At 39.7% G+C, this 22,877-nt stretch overlaps 1 protein-coding gene across 2 annotated transcripts in view; it reads right to left on the reverse strand.

The window, feature by feature from the left end:
* Nucleotides 1–22,877, reverse strand: part of LOC122064118 (plastidal glycolate/glycerate translocator 1, chloroplastic-like) — a 39,816-nt gene that overhangs the window by 13,348 nt on the left and 3,591 nt on the right. The window contains exons 5-8 of one of the 2 annotated variants that reach the window (XM_042627834.1): nucleotides 17,546–17,655; nucleotides 16,824–17,001; nucleotides 16,465–16,594; nucleotides 16,213–16,330 (exon numbers count right to left, since the gene is read on the reverse strand). In XM_042627834.1, the coding sequence (XP_042483768.1) occupies nucleotides 16,291–16,330; nucleotides 16,465–16,594; nucleotides 16,824–17,001; nucleotides 17,546–17,655 (458 nt within the window). In that variant the 3' untranslated portion in view covers nucleotides 16,213–16,290. Of the gene's footprint in view, nucleotides 1–16,212; nucleotides 16,331–16,464; nucleotides 16,595–16,823; nucleotides 17,002–17,545; nucleotides 17,656–22,877 lie in introns of those variants that run through there. The other variant, XM_042627833.1, reaches the window with a different exon arrangement.

Here is a 22,877-nt window from a genome sequence, read left to right on the forward strand (position 1 = left end):
GTTTCCAAAACTGAAATAGGAAACTAAAAATTAGAAACTCAACTAGTTACTAAAACTGAAAATAGAAACTTACAAAATAGAAAGTCCTTTAGTTGCTAAACTGGAAATAGAAACTAATTTATGACTGAAAATTAGAAACTAAATAACCCCATCTAAAAAAGGAAACTAAAGAAAAAGGAAACAAATCACTGAATCCCGTATGCCACCTTAGAACCCCTAGTTTAGACCCATAAAAGTAGTCCAATATACTCCGAACCACATGGACTGAAGGCCCAACACGTATACAACCCAACCCTAAGCTTATTCCTAATAAAACAAGCCTAGTTTGGTGAAGAATCTGCATCAAGATCCCTTACCCTTTGGAATAGGAATGTGTTTGGTCGTATTGATCTGTTGAAAAGCAGGATGATCTCTGATTATTTGACTCTTGAGAATTTCTAAGGCACACACCCTACACATAGCAATAATGACCTTAAGGTTCTTGAGGATAAATTCTCTTAGACTTTGGATGCGGAAGAAAAATTTTGGTACCAAAAGTCGAGGCAGCACTTCTTTTCTGAAGGAGATAGGAATACTAAATTTTTTCATGCCATGACCAATGTCAACCTTCATAAGAGACATGTCCATTCTATCCTGGATCATAGTTGTCATGGCGTCGCATAGGCGTCGCCAAGGCGATTTGGCGTCCTGGCGGAAAAAGAAGTTCATGGCAGTACTACGATTTACATGACTCACAAATAGCGGTCGCCATTGGCTGATAGGCGTCGCCATGGCACTGCCATGGACGTCAGGTCACGCCTGATTCACTAGGCGGTTGATTTTTTGTAAAATGCAGGGTGATTTTGATAGGGCTTGATTTTTGATGATTTGATATTGCTTAATGTTGGTTTTATATGTTATATGTTGATTTTTGATGATTTGATGTTGCTTAATGTTGGTTTTATATGTTATAGGGAATATATTGTAGGCCTGTAGCATGCTAAAAAACTTTAGAGAATAGGGGAAATAAAAAAGTAGCATACTAAATAACTTTAGAAAATAGGGAAAATAAAAAATGACACATGGGCGATTTGACCGCCATGGCAATGCCATATTGGGCGATTCATCGCCAAACAATTAGCCACCCCTCCACCGTCTTGGATCGATTTGACGTCGTGATGACTATGTCCTGGATAGATCAGGGGTAAGAATTAAACAACCAGGTGATATGACAAAAGAATTTGCCGGATTTCTGGAAAACCTATACACCTCCTCAAACCCTTTGGACCCTCGTTTTATTAAGTGTCTTTTCCCACCCATTGGGGAATTGAATGGGAACAATCTCTCAGAACCCCCCTCATTGGATGAGATTAAGACCACAGTCTTTTCGATTGGGCCCTTTAAAGCTCTTGGACATGATGGTTTCCAAGCAATCTTTTTCCAAAAATTCTGGCACCTTACTCAAGCAGACATTATTTCTTTTGTAAGAGACATTTTCACTTCTGGAACATTGCCCCCTCATGTTAATCATACTCTCATTTGTATGATACCCAAGAAGGACCAAGCCCAATTTGTGTTTGACTTCAGACCTATCAGCCTTTGTAATGTCACTTACAAATTTGTGGCAAAGCTCTTGGCCTCTAGACTGAAGCCAATCCTCCACAAGTTTATTTCTCCCTACCAAGCTGCATTTGCTCTAGGTAGACAAATGGCTAACAACATTATCATAGCACAAGAAATTTTCCATTTTCTTAAAAGAAAAAAGAGCAAGGTCGGGTTCATCGCCATCAAGTTGGACTTGGCAAAGGCCTATGACAAGGTCGAATGGGGCTTCCTCATTGCTATTTTTAAATTCCTTGGTTTTGGTGAAAAATGGAACACCCTGATACATAACCTTATTAGCACTACATCTTTCTCTATAAAATTAAATGGTTCTGCATTTAATTTTTTCAAAGCCTCTAAGGGTATTCGGCAGGGATGCCCACTAAGCCCATTTCTTTTCATCATAGTCATGGAAGCTCTTTCTAGACTCTTGGGAACTTATAGGGAGCTCAATTTGTTCAAAGGAATCAAAATAGCAAGAAATGCCCCTGAAATTACTCATTTAGTTTTTGTGGATGATACCTTTATTTTTTGTCAGGCAACTCAGGAGGACCTGACCACTATTAAATGCATCTTGGACCTCTTTTCTGATCTTTCAGAGTTAACAATAAATTTTGACGAAAGTGGTCTCTTATTTAGCTCCAACGTCGATGCCAGTGCGAAAGAAGCTTTAAGGAGAATCATTGGCATCGGGGAAATGGGGACTGATTCTTGCTATCTGGGCACTAATATTTTTCATTCCAGGAACCGTTTTTGCCCCTTTAATAATGTTGTAAATAGGATAAGGCATAAACTTAGCATCTGGAAATCCAAGTTACTCTCCTTCACTGGTAGAGGAGACCTTCTCCAATCTTCACTAGCCTTAATACCCTCTTACCTTATGTCATGTTTTTATTTCCCCAAGAAAATCTATAAAAATCTGGATTCCATTCTCTCACAATTTTGGAATGGGGATGAACTAGGAAATAAGAAAGCCCACCTTATTGGTTGGCAAAAAGTTTTCCGTCCAAAGACCCTTGGAGGACTTGGATTCAGAGATGCAAGAACCCAAAATCAGGCTTTACTCCTTAAATTAGGGTGGCGACTATTATCAAACCTGATGAACTTTGGAGTCAAATCTTAAAATCAAAATATTTCAATAAGAGATCAATCTTTGACCCTAAAACCCTAAAAACTAGAGGGTCTCCGTCTTGGAATAGTATCATCAAAATTTTGTCCACCCTAAATGACCTGGTTTTTCGGAAAATAGGGAATGGAAATTCAACATTCTTTTGGTTTAACCTGTGGATGAGAACTCATAATCGAACCATTGACCTCAATGACCACTATCATGTACACCACCCATGTCCGCCCACTACCCCAATTTGCTACTTCCTCAATAATAACATCTGGAATGTTGAGCTTTTGAATTCTGCTACCTCTGTTGATAATACAAACATTATTGCACAAGCTCCTTTGCCAAATCAACCCGACAAGTGGTGGTGCTCTCTGTCTAACAATGGACCCTTCTCAACTAAGCTAGCGGCTCAATATCTCAAGACCACTGAGCTAACAAATTTCAATGAATACTCACACAGGTGTCAATGCTCCACTCTCTGCTCTCGATGTGGCGATATTTTTGGAGAATCAATATCCACCCCAAGTTTAAACTTTTCTTCTGGAGAGCGATTAATGAAGGCCTCCCCACAAAAGACATTCAATCTAATTAGGTGGATATTGACCCTCAATGTTATTTTTGCCGCTTCCAGAGAGAGTCTGCTTTCCATATTCTGTTTGAGTGTGAACTTGCAAGAAAGGTCTGGGCCTCAGGCACCTAGGCCTCAGATAACCATGCAACTCCGTCAAAAGTTTAGTTTCATATTGCTTTAAGTCGGGTTTCATCCCATAAAAGGATCTAAATTGGTTTTTTTTGTGTAATAATAATAATATGTTATTTCCTATGGAACCACAGAAACAAAACATTGTCTTCGGGAAAAAAAAACCCGATATTTCTAGTATTATCAATCAAGGTGAGTACTGGTTAGCTAACAGCTCACCACACAAGTCGATGGAGGCTTAGGTGATGTCTCCCATTACTCAACTTTATAACCCCACCCCATATGACACCAATCTTCTTATGGTCACAAGTGTACATGACAATAAGACAAATATGTCAGCTTGGGCTATTGTTTTCTCGTATCAAAACAACGAAATCTTATGGGAATCTAACTATGTTTTGAAAGGAAACCGCGGTGAAGCAGAAGCATTAGGATTTTTGAAGGGGTTGGAATGGGCGAGATCGGCTGGATGGAAGGTGGATAGCATTGGGAGCGATGCAAAGGAGATCAGAATGTTGCTTGAGAAACAGTTTAAAAATTCAGTAGAACTATGGCCATGAACTTTAATTATGGTGTGCCATGAATTAGACTTCTATCTCAATTATCCCAGGTTCTGTAATATTCATAACCATAACCTACAAGGACAACTCAAAGCTATGGCATATAGTACGCTAATTACTAGGGCTCCTAATTACCTCACCGAGGGACCATGTACTAAGTTTTCTATTACTTAATCTAGTTTCTTTTTTAGCTGACCAAAAAAAAAGAACTAGAAATAGCCTAAACCGACTAGTAATCAAACTGGCCACTAAATATAATCAATAAAAGACATAAAACAACTCCTAAATTGACTCAAGAATATCCAGCTGTGTTTGGAGTCCTAAACCAACTAGGAATTGACCTAATAAATAAAATCAACAACATAATGAAAGAAAAACAATTAGTAACAGCACCGCCCTTATAGATTCCTATTCCAACTTGAACTAGCACACATAAACATAATCATAAAAGGGAAAGAAACTGACAATATAACTCTTCTTGAATAGAACTCCATAGCAGAATAGGAATAGGATTCCCAATGAGAATAGGATTTCTAGAGAAACTAAGAATTCTGAGTTCCTGAAACCATTAGTTCTTATTCTTCTCTTGGCACTATTTCTAATTCCCAAATACTGAATCAATTCTCCCTGGCTTGAAAAGCTCACCCACAAGTTCTGTGGTGGCATATAATGAACGCTGCGGGAGTAGCATGCATCTTCAATACAAAATAAAATTTTGGCAGCACATGAACGATACAAGAAAATCCATAACCCTGGGAACCTTCTCGTTGAAGTAGTGTTGTGGAATCATGAACTCTATGAAATATTCTACAACAAAAATAAAACTTTGAATATTCACTACCTCAAATAGAGTGTTCTCAATATAATCCTTAAGAACAGCCTCATCTAGAATCACTGCTGCAACCTTGTCTTTGCTATCTTCTTTGAGTTCTGCAACGTTATCTTCTCAGACAATTTCTGCATGTTGAATCTCTTCCTTAAAATCTTCACGAGTTGTCTCATCTTTGTTGTCGTAAGCTGCTTTGTTCATCATCTTTATCTTCAATTGTAGGCTTTAGCTCTTCAAGTGAAGGAAAATCTTATGCCTTGCAAAGAACTTGATTTTCACCTTCAATCATTGAGGCCCTGTTTGTTTGACGAAGAGAAGTGGCAAGGGAAGGGAAACTTGCTTGTTTCCCACAAATTACCACTAATATGAGTGTTTGGATAAGTGGGGAGGGAAGCTTACTATAAAATGTCATTTAATGCAATAATTGTTGTCTGCTGATGTGGCACTTAACTTTTCCCACCCCATTCACTTCCAAAGTCCTACCAAAATTGGTAGGACTTCATGGAAAAGTTGTTTTGTGTCTCTCTCTTCCTCCTATTTCCTCTCTTTCACATAGAATTCCACACCACGTCCATTTCCTCTCTTTCCCATAGAATAACACCCCACTAAATATTACATATTCCATTATTTCCTTTCCTTGTCAACCCAACCCAAAACATGGGGGACGCACCCTCACAAGTTTCCCACCCATTTTTATCTATCAAACAAATGGGGCCTGATTGGCTCCTCTTCTTTAGCTTCTTCTTTTGTTTCCTACTTTGATGGTGCAAAGTTGAGGTCAGCCGGTGCTTAACACTACAAAAACAAAAACAACAACAACAACAACAACAACAACAAACTCAGCCTTATCCCAACTTAATGGGGTCAGCTATATGGATCCGAATGAAACAAAATAGACAAAAGTCCAAAAAGAAAGAAGGGGAAGGAAGAGGTGGAAAGATGAGACAAGGGAAAAGAAAGATGAATTTTAACATTCTCCAACTTGCAAACTGAATTTTATAGATGGCTACTTCAGGTTATCTTCAGGTTTGAAGTCCTTTTGGTGGTATTCTTGTTGAAAGGAGAGTTTTCTTTGGATATACTTTGGTACGTACTTATTCAACTCATGTTTCATCTCTTTCCAAGTCCTATGTTCAAGTGTTCTAACTCAGGACCTCTCTTTGGTGTAGATCAAGCTTGCACAAGGAAGGGGCGGCTGGCCCCATCGAACCAAGTCCGATGTTGGACCAGCCAGCACCCACCTTGGTCCCATCTAACCAGCCCAAAAGGAAAGCTGGAAACACTATTCACGAATCACGTGAACAGTAATTCCTGCAAGTTTGTCTTCAAAGAATCTCCTAGAAGATATATACATCTGTCCCTTATTCAGCTCCAAAATATGATCTCCATCAGCCATTGATTTTGGCCCAGCTAGCATAGTATTTAGTTTCCTATTTTGGGTTGTCAAGTTAGTTTCCTATTTTTTGTAACTTAGTTTCTTTTTATGTTCAGTACTTAGTTTCTTTTTATGTTCAGTTGTTAGTTACAAAATTACTCCTACTTGGTTAGCAAGTTAGAAGTTAGAAGGTTTTATTTCCAGCATTAGTTTCCTTTTTTGTTATGTCTTTGTATCCAAGCAATGTAAGTCTATTTAAAGCCCGTTGATCATAATGGAAAGATAGATTGAAGTTTATGAATTTGAGTGTTTTACTCATGGCTGAAATAACTGTTACCTGAGAGGGTGAGATGCCAAAAACACTCAGGGGTAAGATGCCCATTCCTCAACTCTTCCCCCCCCCCCTTTCAACCCCCAATCGATTCTCCTTTTCCTTTCTTTTATTTTCGTATTCATTCTAACTTGTGAGAGTGTTTTGAGAGTTATTACAAGAATGTCTGATGGTGAAGAATTAGGGAATGTGGTCTTGTGTCTTAGCAGATACAATCCCTTCTTTATTCATAGCAAAATAGAAGTTCTAGTTCTTACATGAGTAGGAGTTCTAGTTTATACATGAGTATGAGTCTAGGACAACTAAATCATAGTCATAGTTACAGTAACGAACTATTCAACACTCCCCCTCAAGTTGGTGCATGGTTATCACACATACTCAACTTGGACAAAATAAAATGAAAAGCTTTACCACTAAGTCCCTTTGTGAGAATATCTGCTAGCTGACCTTCACTTCGCATAAATGGAATACATATCAGTCCTTGCTCTAGCTTCTCCTTAATGAAATGCCTATCGATCTCGACATGCTTGGTATGATCATGCTGAACAGGGTTGTGTGCAATATTGATGGCTGACTTATTATCACAATACAGAAACATCGGCAACTGGTTGGATACACGCAGGTCATGAAGGAGACCTTGCAACCAAAGTAGCTCGCAAATCCCATGTGCCATAGCTTGAAACTTAGCTTCTGCACTTGATCTTGCCACAACTAATTGCTTCTTACTGCGCCACGTAATTAAGTTACCGCCAACAAATGTACAATAGCCAGCAGTAGAGCAACGATCGTCTGGAGAGCCTACCCAATCAGCATCAGTGTATGCCTCAATCCTCATGTGATTTGTAGGAGAGAATAAAATGCCATTTCCAAGTGCTGTCTTCAAGTACCTAATAATCCGGTTCACAGCATCCATATGTGATGAGTAGGGATCATGTATGTACTGACGCACCAAACTTACTGCATGAGCTATGTCTGGTCTTGTATGGGATAGATATATGAGTCTTCCAACCAGTCTTTGATACCAACCCTTATCAATAGGTTCACATTCCTTGCTTCTGAGATGAGAGTTAGCCTCAATAGGAGTATCCAAGGGTTTACACCCTAACATACCAGTTTCTGAGAGGAGGTCCATGGTATATTTTCTCTGAGAGAGAACAATACCCTTGGTTGAATGCGCCACCTCAATGCCAAGAAAGTATTTCAGTCTTCCTAGGTCTTTGATCTCAAACTTCTTACCAAGATGAGCCTTGTGTTTAGAGATTTCATCTGTATCATTGCCAGTAACAACAATATCATCCACATATACTATTAGCCCAGTAATCCGACCACCCACCTCTTTAATAAATAATGTATGATCAGCATTACTTTGTGTAAAGCCAACAGCTATCATGGCCTTGTGAAAACGACCAAACCATGCCCTGAGAGATTGTTTCAATCTATACAGAGCTTTCTTCAGTTTACACACCTTGCCTTGTGTTTCTGAACTAGAATATCCGGGTGGGATGTCCATATACACTTCTTCAGTCAGCTCTCCATGAAGAAAGACATTTTTGACATCCAGTTGTTGTAGCTCCCATCCTTGGTTCACTGCACAGGAGATGATAACTCGAACTGTATTCATTTTTGTTACAGGTGCAAAGGTCTCCTGGTAGTCAATCCCATAAGTCTGAGTAAAGCCCTTTGCTACCAATCTTGCCTTGTATCGATCCATAGTCCCATTAGCATTATGCTTGACCATGAACACCCATTTGCAACCAATTGGTCGCTTTTGCAAAGGGAGAACAACTAGATCCCATGTGTTATTCTTGTAAAGAGCTCTCATCTCCTCATTCATTGCCTCCTTCCACTTAGGTTCTATATTTGCCTTATACCATTTTTTAGGAATAGAAACAGAGACAAGAATGACACAAATGCAAGATATGATGGGGAGAGCATTATATGACACCACATTAGAAATAGGATGTTGGGTACAAGTTCGATGGCCTTTTCTACGAGCAATAAAAACATCAAGAGACTGATCAAAAGTGAGGGGAAAGATTATACCTGGAAGAGAGGACTCAGGATCAGGAAGCAATAGAGTAGCAGTGGTAGTATGAGTGGTAGTTTCAGTTCTCCCTTTTTTTTTTTTTAGAGAATACCTTTATCACTGGACCATCCTGTGTTTTCTGCTGAATCTGTGGCTCCCCCTGAATGGGAGCCTCCTGCTCCTGAATCGATGGCTCCCCCTGAACAATAACATCTGGACCAATGGGTGCCTCCTGCTCCTGAATTAATAGTTTGCCCTAAACAGTAACCTCTGCACCCATGGGAACCTCTAAACTGGTAGTCTTTATTCCAGTATCCCTCTGAGTAGCACCATCATCTATGGTAAGGTTTAAAGGATACTCAAAAGTAGGGATCTGAATCACCTTTTCACCAACAGAGGACTCCCTCTGAAGAGGTGGGAAGTGAGCCTTAGTCTCATGAAATAGCACATCTATGGAAACAAAGAGCCGCCAAGAAGGTGGATGATGGCATCGATATCCTTTCTGAGTGGGAGAATAACCCACAAAAATACATCGAAGTCCACGATGATCAAGCTTTCTCGAAACCTGATGATTACAAACAAAGCAAACACAACCAAAAACCTTGGGAGGAACAACAAAAGTACGAGACCCAGATAACAACTCGATGGGACTCGTAAAATCAAGTACCCGTGAAGGTATCCTATTGATGAGATAGGCAGCAGCGAGAACAACCTCACTCTAGTAGGGTGCGGGGACCTGCATTTCAAACATCAAGGAGCGAAAACCTCAATTAGATGACGATTCCTGTGTTTAGCCACGCCATTCTGCTTCGGAGTATCCACACTAGTCTGATGGATTATCCCATGGTCAATCAAGTAAGACTAAAAGGAACCATCCATATATTCCTTCCCATTGTCAGCTCGCAGTATCTCGATTTTAGCATTAAATTGGGTCCTAACCATGCAATGATATTCCCGAAAGCACTGAAAAACTTCACTATTATGATGCAATAAATAAATCCAAGTAGAACGAGTATTGCAATCAATAAAAGTAACCAACCATCGATAGCCAGAAACAGAGACACGCCGTGCAGGTCCCCAAACATCAAAATGAATTAAAGTAAAAGGAATAGTACTTCTATTATTAGAAAGAGGATAAACATTCCGAGTTTGTCTTGCCAAAACACATGCATCACAAATAAACTGGTCCATAGTACAATGTTGAACCAATGTTGGAAATAATCTAGATAAAGTGCCGCATGGGGGGTGACCCAGATGGCAATACCAACCTAAAAGTTCAGAGAGTGCCACATCAGAGGAAGTGTGTAGAGCCCGGGAGGGACCAGTGTCGAGGTAATAAAGACCACCACTCATTCTACCATTGCCAATCGTTGCCCCCGTCACCAAGTCTTAAAACACACAGTGAGTAGGAAGAAAGTGACTTTACAGTTCAAATCCTTAGTAATACTACCAATGGACAACAAATTAGTAGTGAACTTAGGAACATGTAACACAGAGGATAGTGATAATGAAGGAGAACATTGGATAGAACCCGACCCAGCAATAGGTGAAAGGGAACCATCAACAACACGAACTTTGGTATTGCCTAAGGAGGGACAATAAGTAGAAAAGAATGTATGTAAACCGGTCATGTGATCAGTAGCCTCAGAGTCAAGTATCCAGGATTAGGAGGCTACTGATGCATTATGACCACAAACTATAATACCTGAGTGGGCTGAGTGTGAGGCAATGATCAGTGGTAGAGAGAAGGCAGCAGCAGTAGTAGAGGATCCCATCTGAGTCAACATACGACAAAGCATAGCTACTTCGTCAGTAGAGAAAAATGCACCTGTAGTAGTGGAACTGTCAGAATCAACTGTAGTCTTAGACTGATTTTCCTGGGTGTTATTCCCACGACCCTAATTACATCCACGAGAATTGGTAGGACGTCCATGAAGCTTCCAACAAGTTTCCCTAGTGTGACGCTCCTTCCACAATAGTCACATTTGACAATCGGCTTGTCAGCAGATGATGAAGTAACAGGTCGGGACCCCATACCGGTAGAGGAAACAAGAGCAGATCGATCCTGAGAAACAGGTTGGAGCATCTCAGATCGACGTTGGTCCTCAGCTTGAATGATCAAATAGGCTTCCTCAAGGGTAGGTGATGGATCACGATTAAGCACATTAGCCCTAATCTGATCATATTCCACATTGAGACCGACCAAGAAATCATAAACGCGGAGCTCCTCCTCACGCTTCTTAAACGCAACAACATCAGTCTCACAAACAGGTTGATAAGTCTCATAATAATCAATCTCATTCCACATACCCTACAGATCAGAGTAATATTGAGCCACAGAAAGCTCTTTCTAAGTAGCTCGATGAACCTTCTTCCTCAGTTCAAAACACCGAGCACACTTGCCCATGTGAGAATAAGTGGCCTTAGCAGCTTTCCAAATCTTAGCAGCAAAATCAAGTAACAGATATGTCCGAGCAATAAAAGAAGACATAGAATTAATAAGGTAGGACATTACCATCCAGTTGGCAGAGTCCCATTTATCCTAAGCAGGACCTGCAATAGAAGGGCGTACTAAATCACCTGTGAGAAATCTGGCATAACCACGACCAGCAATCGACAGGTAGTAAGACCGAGACCAAATCAGATGGTTGCTTCCATCCAACTTGATGGTGCTAGTAGGGGAAAGAGGGTTATCATGTCCAGATGAACGACCCCCTATTTCTTGAGTAACTGATACCCCGGAATCTTCAGACACCATAAGGGCAGGTTCAACAAGCAATCACAAGAGAAGATGACCAAAACAAAGCTAATTAAGCATCAAAAGGTACAAGAAAAAGGCCAGATCACTCACCACTGAGGGAGAGAATTGAGAAAAGGCAAAATCGCTTCCCTTTTTTTTTCGGCTAGAAAAGAGACTAGTGCATGGTTAGAATTGGTTGGGGTGAGGTCTAGTCAGTTTTAGACTTGGGTTGGTTTGGTCGGTTTTAGGCTTGGGTTGGTTTAGTTTTAGGTGGATTAAGGTATGGTTAGGTCGAACTAATGGTTTGGACTTGGGTTGGTTTAGTTTTAGGTGGTTTAAGTAATGGTTAGTTCGAAAGAATACCTAAACTCGACCTCTGCTTAGGTGGAGGTTGCAGGTGCCGAAGGAGAGGCAGCGATGGTTGGTTTCACTGGAGAAGAAGAGGTGATGCTCGATTTTGGTGATGGCTAGTATTAATGGCAGCTCGTGATGGCAGTGGCGAGGGTTCGGATGGTGATGGTGCAGATGGTCGTGATGGCAAGGGGAAGGTTTAGGCGGTGTTGGTGAAGGGTTTAAATGAAGGAAAGAGGGTTCTAGCAGGCAGCCTCTGGGCGACGAAGGTTCAGGCAGTGATGGTCGTAGGTTTGGTTGCAGCGGTGAAGGCTGTAGATACCAGGTTCAGATGAAGGAGGTTCAGGTAGGCAGCTTCTTGGCGGCGAAGGTTCAGGCGGTGATGGTCGCAGGTTTGGTTGCAGCGGTGAAGGGTTCAGTGGTGAAGGTTGCAACGGCTGGTCACAGAAAGAGCTTGGATGTGTAGGGGTGATTGGGGTCGAATGGGTATGGGGTTTTTGGTGATCAGACCTGCTCTGATACTATGTAGAATTAGGGAATGTGGTCTTGTGTCTTAGTAGACAATCCCTTCTTTATTTATAGCAAAATAGAAGTGCCAATTCTTACATGAGTAGGAGTTCTAGTTCATACATGAGTATGAGTCTAAGACAACTAAATCATAGTCCTAGTTACAGTAAAGAACAATTCAACAGATGGCTTGAAGCCCTCTAAGATTTCTGATCAAAGACACACGCAGAGCATATCGATTTTCCGTTACAGAGATTTCCCAGGAAGAATGTTCAACTTCCAGACCAGATCTCTGATCGCTACAGGATTTTGTGAGATATATGCCTATTCCCCAACTCTTTCCCCCCCTTCTTAACCCCCAATCGATTCTCTTTTTTCCTTTCTTTTATTTTCTTCTTCATTCTAACCAGTGAGAGTGTTTTGAGAGTTATTACAAAAATGTCTGATGGCTTGAAGCCCTCTAAGATTTCTGATCAGAGCCACACACAGTGTATCGATTTCAATTACAAAGATTTCCCAGGAAGAATGTTCAACTTCCAGACCAGATCTCTGATCGCTGCAGGATTTTGAGGGTTCATTGAGGACCTTAGAATGACCACTTGATCCAAATTTGAGGATCAGCCGGCACTTCCAACTCTAGTTCTCGAAGAATCACCAAAAGTTTCCTTTTTCTTACAACCAATCGTAAGTCTCAATCCATCTGGTAGAATTTGCTTAATTTTTTATGGTTTGTTCGCTCATATAGGATATCCATACGATCCAAAATTCAGATCCATCTGAGCTGTGGGTTGCGAGTAATCCAAACTTTCTCTATTCAACCAGAATTTCAAATCCTGCCTGGGATTAGGTCCCTATGTGATCTAGTCTTACATCACTCTTTATGGATTTTCCACCTTCTGTAACATGCTTCCTCTCCTTTGTCAAGTTGTACCAATCAAGATATTGTTCTAGAAAAGCTAACCGATCAAGGAATAACCATGGGTTCATCTCTCCAACAAAAGAAGAAACTTCTGGCTTCACCATCTTTGTAGTATTTATCAGTCCTGTAAATCTGTAATATTTTCCTAACTTGCTGGCTGTGCCGTTTTCCTCTTATTCTCATCTGCCTACTCTCATATTTCCATCTCTTCCTACCCCCTTTCTGTTTGGACCTTTTTTTATTTTGTTTTGTATAAATCCATGTAGCCGAACCTATTAAGTTGGGATAAGATTGAGTTTATCGTTGTTGTATCAGTCCTCTAATATAGGTGTGATGTACTCTCTCTTTGAACTCTCATGGTGTTATTAGCAGTTGAACCAATAGGTGGCTGCCTCTCGATCAATTCCATAGTTATCAATCATGTTTATATAACTGTTGTATACTTTTAGCCATTCAAATGAGGGATACCAACAGTGTGGCCATGTCAGGCGCCATTGGCTCTCACTGCTAGCCATACCAATTGATGGGTTTCTTGAAGCCTAAAGGATTAAGTTTAGAAACTAAGTTGAAAACCACGATCGCAGTGAATAAATACAACAATAGCGATGACAAACTCAGCCTTATCCCAACTTAATGGGGTCGACTACATGAATCCATACAAAGCAAAATAGGAAAAAGGGAAGGAAGAGATGAAAAGATGAGAGAAAAGGAAAGAAAGATGAGGGTAAAAATATAAGAAGAGAGTAAGAGAAAAGACGCACAGCCCAACAAGTCAAGATAGTCTTCAGTTAGATGGGGTTGGATACATGGATCCTTGCCCTCTAATAGGTTCTACCCAAGGTCATACATGGGACAAGACCGAGACAATGCATATCATTCCTCACCACTTTGCCTATGGTCATTTTAGGCCTGTCCCTACCTCTTTTAGCTCCTTCAATCTGAATCCAATCACTCCTACTTACAAGGGCATCCTCAAATCTCCTTTGAACATGGATATGCCCATGGTTTTAAGTATCGGTACATATCGTACTGTATCGACCGATACGTATCTATATCGGCCCTTATTGATACGATACATGAAATTTTTAAAATCCTTTCGTATCGATATGTATCATACGATACATACCGATATGCACTGATACACCACCGATACGGCACTGATACTCTATGAAAAATATAAAATCGAGGTGAAATGTTCGTTTTGGTATGTATCTGTATGTATCGGATGCGCTACGGTCATATAATGGCCAAAATGGGTCATTTTTCAAAAAAACACGATTTTGAGGGGTTTTTGTTCCAAAGTTGTTGCCAACCATATTTCTCTCTAACTAAAGTGGAAATCAAGGTTGAGAACAAGGATTTTACATTTATGGGACAACTACAAACTTTGAATTCTTAGTGCGATATCCTCAATTTAGTGTTTATGCATAATACATGTTATCAATAGCTTTTTTTAACAAATTTTTTATACAAAAGTGTTTCCTATCCATTTATGTGCGTATCTTTAGCATATCTTAGCATATCTCCAATACGATACGATATCCTCCAATACGTATCTTAATTTTGGCCGACTGATACTACGGCGACCGATACGGATACTTTAATCCTTAGGGCCCATACCACCTTAAATGACTTTCGTGGAGCTTGTCGTTAATCAGGGCAAAATAAGGACCAAAACTAAAGAATTAGAGATAAAACGGTGATCTGTATTTCAGATTTGAATCAAATTCCAATGGATCACTATATTCAAATATAATAACAGAATATCAAAAGTTGAACTTGATCCAAGGGTCTGATCACGAGTTTCGGAAGAATACTACTTGAGATAGGACTATCCAACTAAAGATCAATTTCTGCAATAACTTTTGCAAAGATTAACCAATGAAGAAGAAGGTATGACCAGACCTCTCACCTGACCTTGCTGGAATCCCAGCAGCAGCATTGGAATCTCACCAATGTAGTAGTTGATTCTCACAACCATGTTTTATTCATAATAAAACCCATGTGCCTCAATGGCTGGTTATAAGTGTGTGTGTGTATATATATATATACACACACTCATATATAAACTCTCCAAATATGACTCAGAACATGAGTAGAAATAGCCTAAACCAACTAGTAATCAAACTTGCAACTTAATTGACCAATAAAAGACTTGAAACAACTCCAAAACCGAATCAAGAACCTCCAGCTGTGTTTGGATACCTAAACCAAATAGCAGAAAGAAAAACAACTCATGACAGGATTGCACTTATAAATTCCTAATCCATCATGAATTAGGGCATATAAACATAATAAAAAAAAATAAAAATGAAAAAACTCAAAAAATAACTCTAACATAGAAATCAATCAATAAAAGAATGGAAATAGGACTCCTAGTGAGACTAAGATTCCTAGAGAAATTAGGAGTTCTGAAATTCCTGAAACCACAAGTTCTTCCCTTGGTGCTGCTGCTAGTGCCCAAATAATGTATCATTTGGTCATACAGTTGTACCCAGTGACAAGGGAATTAAAACTTGACTGCTCTCTTGCAACAAGAGAGTCAAATACTCGAGTCATAGAGTTGTACCCAATGACAATATTAAAACTTGACTGCTCTCTTGCAACAAGAGATTCGAATACTCAAGTGAGTGTGACACTAGCTCCTTAAAATGGACATAACCAAGTACCCCTCCACTTAATTTTGTTTCTAATTATTCGATGATATCAAAGAATTTTATTTTAAATGTGTGAAAATATATAACTGAATTACAAGGAAGCATAGTTGTCACGGCGTCAAATCGATCCAAGGCGGTGGAGGGGTGGCTAATCGATTTGGCGATGAATCGCCCATTATGGCGTTACCATGGCGGTCAAATCGCCCATGTGTCATTTTTTATTTTCCCTATTTTCTTAAGTTATTTAGTATGCTACTTTTTTATGTCCTTTATTCTCTAAAGTTATTTAGCATACTACAAGCCTACAATATATACCCTATAACATATAAAACCAACATTAAGCAACATCAAATCATCAAAAATCAACATAGCCCTATCAAAATCACCCTGCATTTTACAAAAAATCGACCACCTAGTGAATCAGGCGTGACCTGGCGTCCATGGTGGTGCCATGGCAATGCCTATCAGCCAATGGCAACCGCCATTTGTGAGTCACATAAATCCTAACACTACCATGAACTTTTTTTTCCGCCAGGACGCCAAATCGCCACTTTGGCGACGCCATGACAACTATGCAAGGAAGCATCAAACAACTATTTAGGGAGCCACTTCATTTATCAACAGCCCAAGTATTTTCCTGTACATGGATGGGCATCGAAGTCAGTAAATAGTCAGATCCGCAATCCAAACTCAATGTGGTGGCTGTGAACTATCCACTGGTATGGTTGTAATAGATGTTAATTTATAATCTATGAAGATAATTGTGCATACCTAGATGCTGCTGCTAATCCTCGAGCTATAGGATCATTCAAACGAAGTTTGTCAAGCATTGCTTGTACAAAGTTTGCACCCACAAGACCAGTTAGAATAACTGCAGCGCCTGTGAGAGATGCATTGACACCTGCAATTAACAAGATAACCACATTAATCAAAGCTAGGATTGAAGTTTAGGAAAAGTCAAATGCAATTCACAGTATGCGCGGTGGTTCACTGCTCTTACAAAAAAATAATATGATGGAAAATATTCAACCTACTGGGTATTCCCTGTCAAAATTGTGTCTTCTGGAACACAGTTCTGAGGAAAGAAGATTAACTCCTTAAAATTGTAGAGCATCAAGAAGTTGGTGTACCTTCAAAAAATGAGACAATGCTGAGAGCTAATGCAACTGTTATACATCTAGGCAAAATTGATATAGTCAAAGTGGGTTCCAGGCCAACAAGACGCCCTATGATCGCAGTTGAATACAATGAGAATAATGACGAGATGATCACGGATAAGAAAATCTCTGTCGCATGCCTCTTGACAAGCTGAAATTTGTACAGGATAACAAATATCATTTTCAATGGGAACCAAGGAAAAAAAAAATGGAAAAAAGAAGTGGAAAATCATGATGTGCAACTGTGAATTAAGTAGATGTCATGAGCTATTTTACGACCTAAAGAGATCAACCCCATATGATGCAAATACTGGAGATTGTTCCACAAAAAACGAGTTCTACCTTCTCCTAACCTCATCCAAAATTTTTTGCCTTTCATTGTGCATTACTATTTCCCAAACTGCTTCCAATACAATCCCTCCCTTCTAAAAGAATGCATTAGAGTGCAAATTAACAATATTGTAGCTAAATATATTTTCGGAGAAGGGAATCTCCTCTATGGAAACTGAAAAATGGAGGTGCTTTCCTATCTGAATGTATGCCATGTAATGCCGTTGGCCAACTAGAACACACCTCAAATGTGCTCAGAGTAACAGTGACAACAACTACATCTCTAAGACATTAAAATGATGCATTTTTTCTCATCTAGAGATTTGAACCCTTTTAAACTCCATGTTGTTAAAAGAAGGGGTTACCTTTCTCTGTTTGAACATTGAAAAGGCAAAAGAAATAATAACAGATCCCAAAAATTCCATCAGAATGTCACCAGCTCCAGGGTTGGATGAAACTTTCGTGAGATAATATCCTGCACAGAAGAACTAAAAATGATTCTATGTATGAGTTGGAAAAAACAAAGTTGAAAAACTCTAGAACTATATTTCTAAACAGTATATAAGGAAATATATGGTGAATGCATGAGTTTCCTCAAAAGAACCAGAATATGTTTTCGGGGAAAAGACTTGACAATAAAGTGAATAAACACAGCTTGATTTCTCAAGTTAATAACCAATAAACAAGGTTCCATTTTACAAATGAAAAATTCAAACTTATAATGTTTAATTTCTACATTTCAACGAGAAACAGTAAATTTCTTCTTGTTTCCCAGAATTCAAAGCATAGTCATCGAGGCAAAAAGGTGACCAAGGCAATGGAGTATGGTCAAATAATCAAGGAAAACAACAAGGTGCCACCTAGGCGACTAAGGAGCCTTGTCGCCTAGGCAATGCCTTGACAACTATGATTCAAAAACTAACTATAGGATGTCATATCCTTCACTACAGCTAGAGTTGTGAAACAGAGGTACGTAGGAGGAGGACATCTTTTTGAACTTTATCAAGTCTGTCATAGAAAGTGCCAGTGTTATATAGGTAGGATTTCGAGGAAGATTCCTAGTGCAAGAGAGAAGTTACTTTCTCTGATGTGTTACATAATCTACACAATGAACAAAGTCCTACATGATTTTTATAGTTCAAAATGTGTAAGCAAACAATTTCCAGTCAGTATTCAGTGCAGGACTGAACCCATAAATACGCAAGGCAAACGTAATGTGAGGTTAGTTTCTATCTCAAAGCATATTTCTATAGTTAATTAAGGCAATAAAGTAGGCTGCATATATATATATATATATATTGTTAAGTTTTAGGCATAAGGGCATTTTGGCCTTATCGGTTACTATTTTGTATTAGGGTTAACTATCGCAGGTTACAAGGGTAGTTTTGTACCTGTTTTATTTTTGGAAAATATATATATGTCAAAGGTCTAACAAAGGGTAGTTTTGTACCTGTCTTATTTTTGGAAAATATATATATGTCAAAGGTCTAACCTGCGGCAGACTATTCTGGTCTGAGCCGCAGGTTAGATACCCCTTGGGATTGACTTGTGCTCTCGCCTCTTCCCTCTCTTCTGTCTTCTTCTTTTCTTCTTCTCTTCTTTTCTTGGTTTGATTGCAGGATTCTGGAATTCTAACATAGTATCAGAGCCTCTGTGATCACACCTATGGTTTATACATTCCTCTCTGTTGACTTCATTCTTCCACTAACCTCTTTGGTGTGCAGCCGCCCACTGCTGCGTTTACTGTAGCTTAAATCCCATGGGTGTTAGATAATGTCTCTTTGCCCATTTTATTAATTGACAATCGAAGACTGATTTTTGACAGTTTTTTTATACCTTATCGATTTTTGTCCCATGATCTGTAATACACACCCTAAACCCTACCGGTGATTGTTTGTTTGGTGATGACTATAGAGAGATCAGATCTTGATCATATGGCTCTGTAATAGAATCCCCCATTCTATGGTACTATATAGATCTGCATATAGGTGATTGTTGTTTGCCTCTACATCAGCAATTTTTTTTTTTTTTTTTTGTTCCTCATGGCTGAAACCAAAACTACCACTGTTGCTGCTACATGTTCCTCGGACAATGTGAATGTCCAAATTACCTCTATCAAGCTCAAAGAAAGTTCGAGCTACCTACTTTGGGCTCAATCTGTGAAGGTTTATCTTATGGCTAAGGATAAACTTTAATATACTACCTCCGATTCTCCCCAGTGGTCTGATAAGGGATATAATGACTGGATGAAGGATAAATGCATTAATTTTGATCTAGTTATGGAATAGTATGAAACCAAATGTCGCTGCCAATTTCATGTTCCACACTACTGCAAAAGGAGTATGGGATGATTTGAAGGAAACCTACTCCCAGGAGAAGAATATGACTCATATCAATGATATCTATAAGAAGCTATTCCAATTTCGCCAATTTGACAGATCTCTATCAGAATACAATAGTGCTTTCAGGGGAATGGTTGAAGAAATCAATGTCTTCCAACCCTTGACTATAGATATTGAAAAGCTCAAAGCTCAGCGTAATGAATTCTTTGTTTCCAAGTTCTTGCCTGGCTTGAATAATGACCTGAAGGCAGTGAAGGATCACTTACTTGCTGGCGACACCGTCCCTACACTGAACAATACCGACTTATGCCTTCAGCGCATCACATCTTCTACCAAACCTAATCAATCCACCAAAGATAATTCAGCATTTCTAGCCAACCGTGGATGTGGTCGAGGTCGCGTGGGAGGCCGTTTGTCTAGTGGACAGCACTTTGATTGTGGACAACTATCTGATCGTTATTCTCGCCAATGCTTTTACTGTGGGAAACCCAACCATACTGTAGAGACTTGTTGGGCAAAGCATGACACGCCAGAGTGAGTAACCCAATTAGCCAATCATGCAATGTCAGATGATGGTACTGACCTGGTATCTCCCACCAATACTAAATCAAGGACTTCTTCAGGAGACTCTTCTACTTGTCTACGTGATGATATCAATCAATTACTAAAGCGGTTGCAGACTCTTGAGGCATCCTCTAATACATCTAATGGTGTGTCTACAGCCACTGCTACCTTGGCACAAAGCAGGTACATTAGCCCTTCTTACCACTACTTCTACCCCCTGAATTATTGATTCAGGAGCCTGTGCTCATATGACTGGTAATTCATCTCTGTTTAAGTCTTTTTCCTCTAGTACCACATCTACATTTGTTGTTCTTGCAAATGGTGCTCCAACCCCTGTTTTAGGTCATGGTACTATCTCACCCACAACCTCACTTAACCTGTCCTCTATGTTACATGTTCTCCAATTTCCATTAAGTTTTCTCTCCGTAAGTCAGTTAACAAAGTCCTTAAATTACTCTGTAACTTTCTTCTCTTCTTACTGCATTTTTCAGGATCTTCACACAAGGAAGACGATTGGTGGAGGGGGTGAAAAAGATGGTTTATATTATCTCTACTGTGGTACTCCTGCTACTTCCGTTGCTGCTATTGGGGATGTGACTCATTTCCAATGGCACTGTCGTTTAGGTCATTTGTCCTTGTCTATGGTGCAACTTTTATTTCCTAGCTTTAAGTCTATAACAAAGTTAGAGTATGAAGCGTGTGAGTTAGGAAAGCATCACCATGTGTCTTTCTCATCTCGCTCTGTGCTTTGGAGTCCGTCTTTATTTTCCTTAGTTCATTCATATGTTTGGGGTCTTTGTCGAGTCAGCAATAGGTTTGGGTTTCGATATTTTGTGACTTTTGTTGATGACCACTCTCGTCTTACATAGTTGTACTTGTTAAAGGATCGATCTGAATTTTTATCTATGTTTCAGACTTGCTATAATGAAATAAAAACTCAATTTAGCATTTTTATTAAGGTCTTTCGTTTTGACAATGCTTTAGAATATGTCCAAAATGAGATTTATGAATTTGTGTTGCCCGTGGGATGATACACCAGACTAGTTGTTCTTATACCCTCAACAAAATGGGGTGGCTGAGCGCAAAAATCAGCATCTCCTTGAGGCAGCAAGGGCAATTATGTTACATATGCATGTTCCAAAATCCTTTTGGAGTGATGGCATTTTAATTACCTGTCATTTAATTAATCGCATGCCATCTTCCATTCTTTTCGATCGATCTCCTTTTTCTATTGTTTTTCCTATCTTGCCTAGTTTTTCAGTTCCTCCTCATGTTTTTGGCTTTGTCTGTTTTGTTCACAACTTGCATGCTTTGTCTGATAAGTTATCTCCCAGGTCCACTAAATGCATCTTTTTAGGTCACTCCCGTACTCAAAAAGGGTACAGGTGCTATGACCCAACCACTCACCGCAGCTTTGTTAGTGTTGATGTGTCCTTTTTTGAAGGCACACCCTTTTTTCCTTCCCAGGCATCCCAGCCCGGGATTGAGGGGACTTCTCGAGCTCCACCTCCTATCCCTACACTCATTCCTTTCCCTGATATCCCTAGTGCCAGCGTCCCACCTCCTCTACAGGTTTATCAACGGCAGAAGCAGCTCAGAAAGCTCAGTGGTGATACTATTACTCCAGCCGATTCGCTACCTCCACTGCTGCCCTCCTCTGGTGAAGCTCCAATCCCTCCTGTCCCGAATGACTTTCCAATTACTCATCGTAAAGGTACACGCACTTACACTAAAAAATCTCTAGCTGTGTATCCCATTGATAAATTTGTTTCCTTGTCTCATCTTCCATCTCCTATCCATGGTCGTGCATTATCTCTTTCTACTCATACCATTCCCATATCTCATGTTGATGCCTTGAGTATCCCTGGATGGAAAACTACCATGGATGTAGAAATGGATGCTCTCTTGCACCGTGCCACCTGGAGTCTGGTAGATTTACCTCTTGTTAAGGACTTGGTAAAGTGTCATTGGTTTTATACTATTAAGTATCATTCTGATGGCTCTGTTGAGCGACTGAAGGCCCGTCTAGTTGCCAAGGGGTATACTCAAACATATAGGGTTGATTATTTTGAGACATTCTCTCCTGTTGCCAGACTGAACTTCGTTCGCCTTCTTATTTCTCTTGCTGTTAATTATGATTGGCCGTTGTTTCAGTTAGACATCAAGAACGTCTTTTTATATGGTGATCTGTAGGAAGAAGTGTATATGAAGCAACCTCTTGGATATGTTGCTCAAGGGGAGAATAGAGGTCGAGTGTGTCGTTTACACAAGGCTATCTATGGACTTAAACAGTCCCCTTGAGCATGGTTTGACAAATTTAGTACTACTGTGGTAACTTATAGGTTTTTCCAATGTTATTTTGATCACTCTACTTTGTTCGTCGCAGAGATAATAAATAAATTGTCTTAGTGGTTTATGTGGATGATATTATTCTCACGGGTAATGATGAGTCAGGAATTTCTGAAGTTAAGAAGTACTTACAACAACACTTTCAGACCAAAGACTTAGGCCAACTTTACTATTTTCTTGGCATTGAAGTGGTCAGATGCAAGAAAGGGATCAGTTTATCTCAAAGGAAGTATGTGTTGGATTTTTATCAGATACTAGTATGCTTGCATCTAGACATGTGGATATCCCTATGGACCCTCACCAGAAATTTGGTGTTAGTGATGATGAACCTCTCCAGGATGTGCATCAATATCGGAGTTTAATTAGCAAGTTGATATATCTCACGGTCACACGACTTGACATTTCTTATGTTGTGGGAGTCCTTAGTCAGTTCATGCAGTCT

This window comes from Macadamia integrifolia, unplaced genomic scaffold (genome assembly GCF_013358625.1).
Source record: "Macadamia integrifolia cultivar HAES 741 unplaced genomic scaffold, SCU_Mint_v3 scaffold1527, whole genome shotgun sequence".
Lineage (NCBI taxonomy): Eukaryota > Viridiplantae > Streptophyta > Magnoliopsida > Proteales > Proteaceae > Macadamia > Macadamia integrifolia.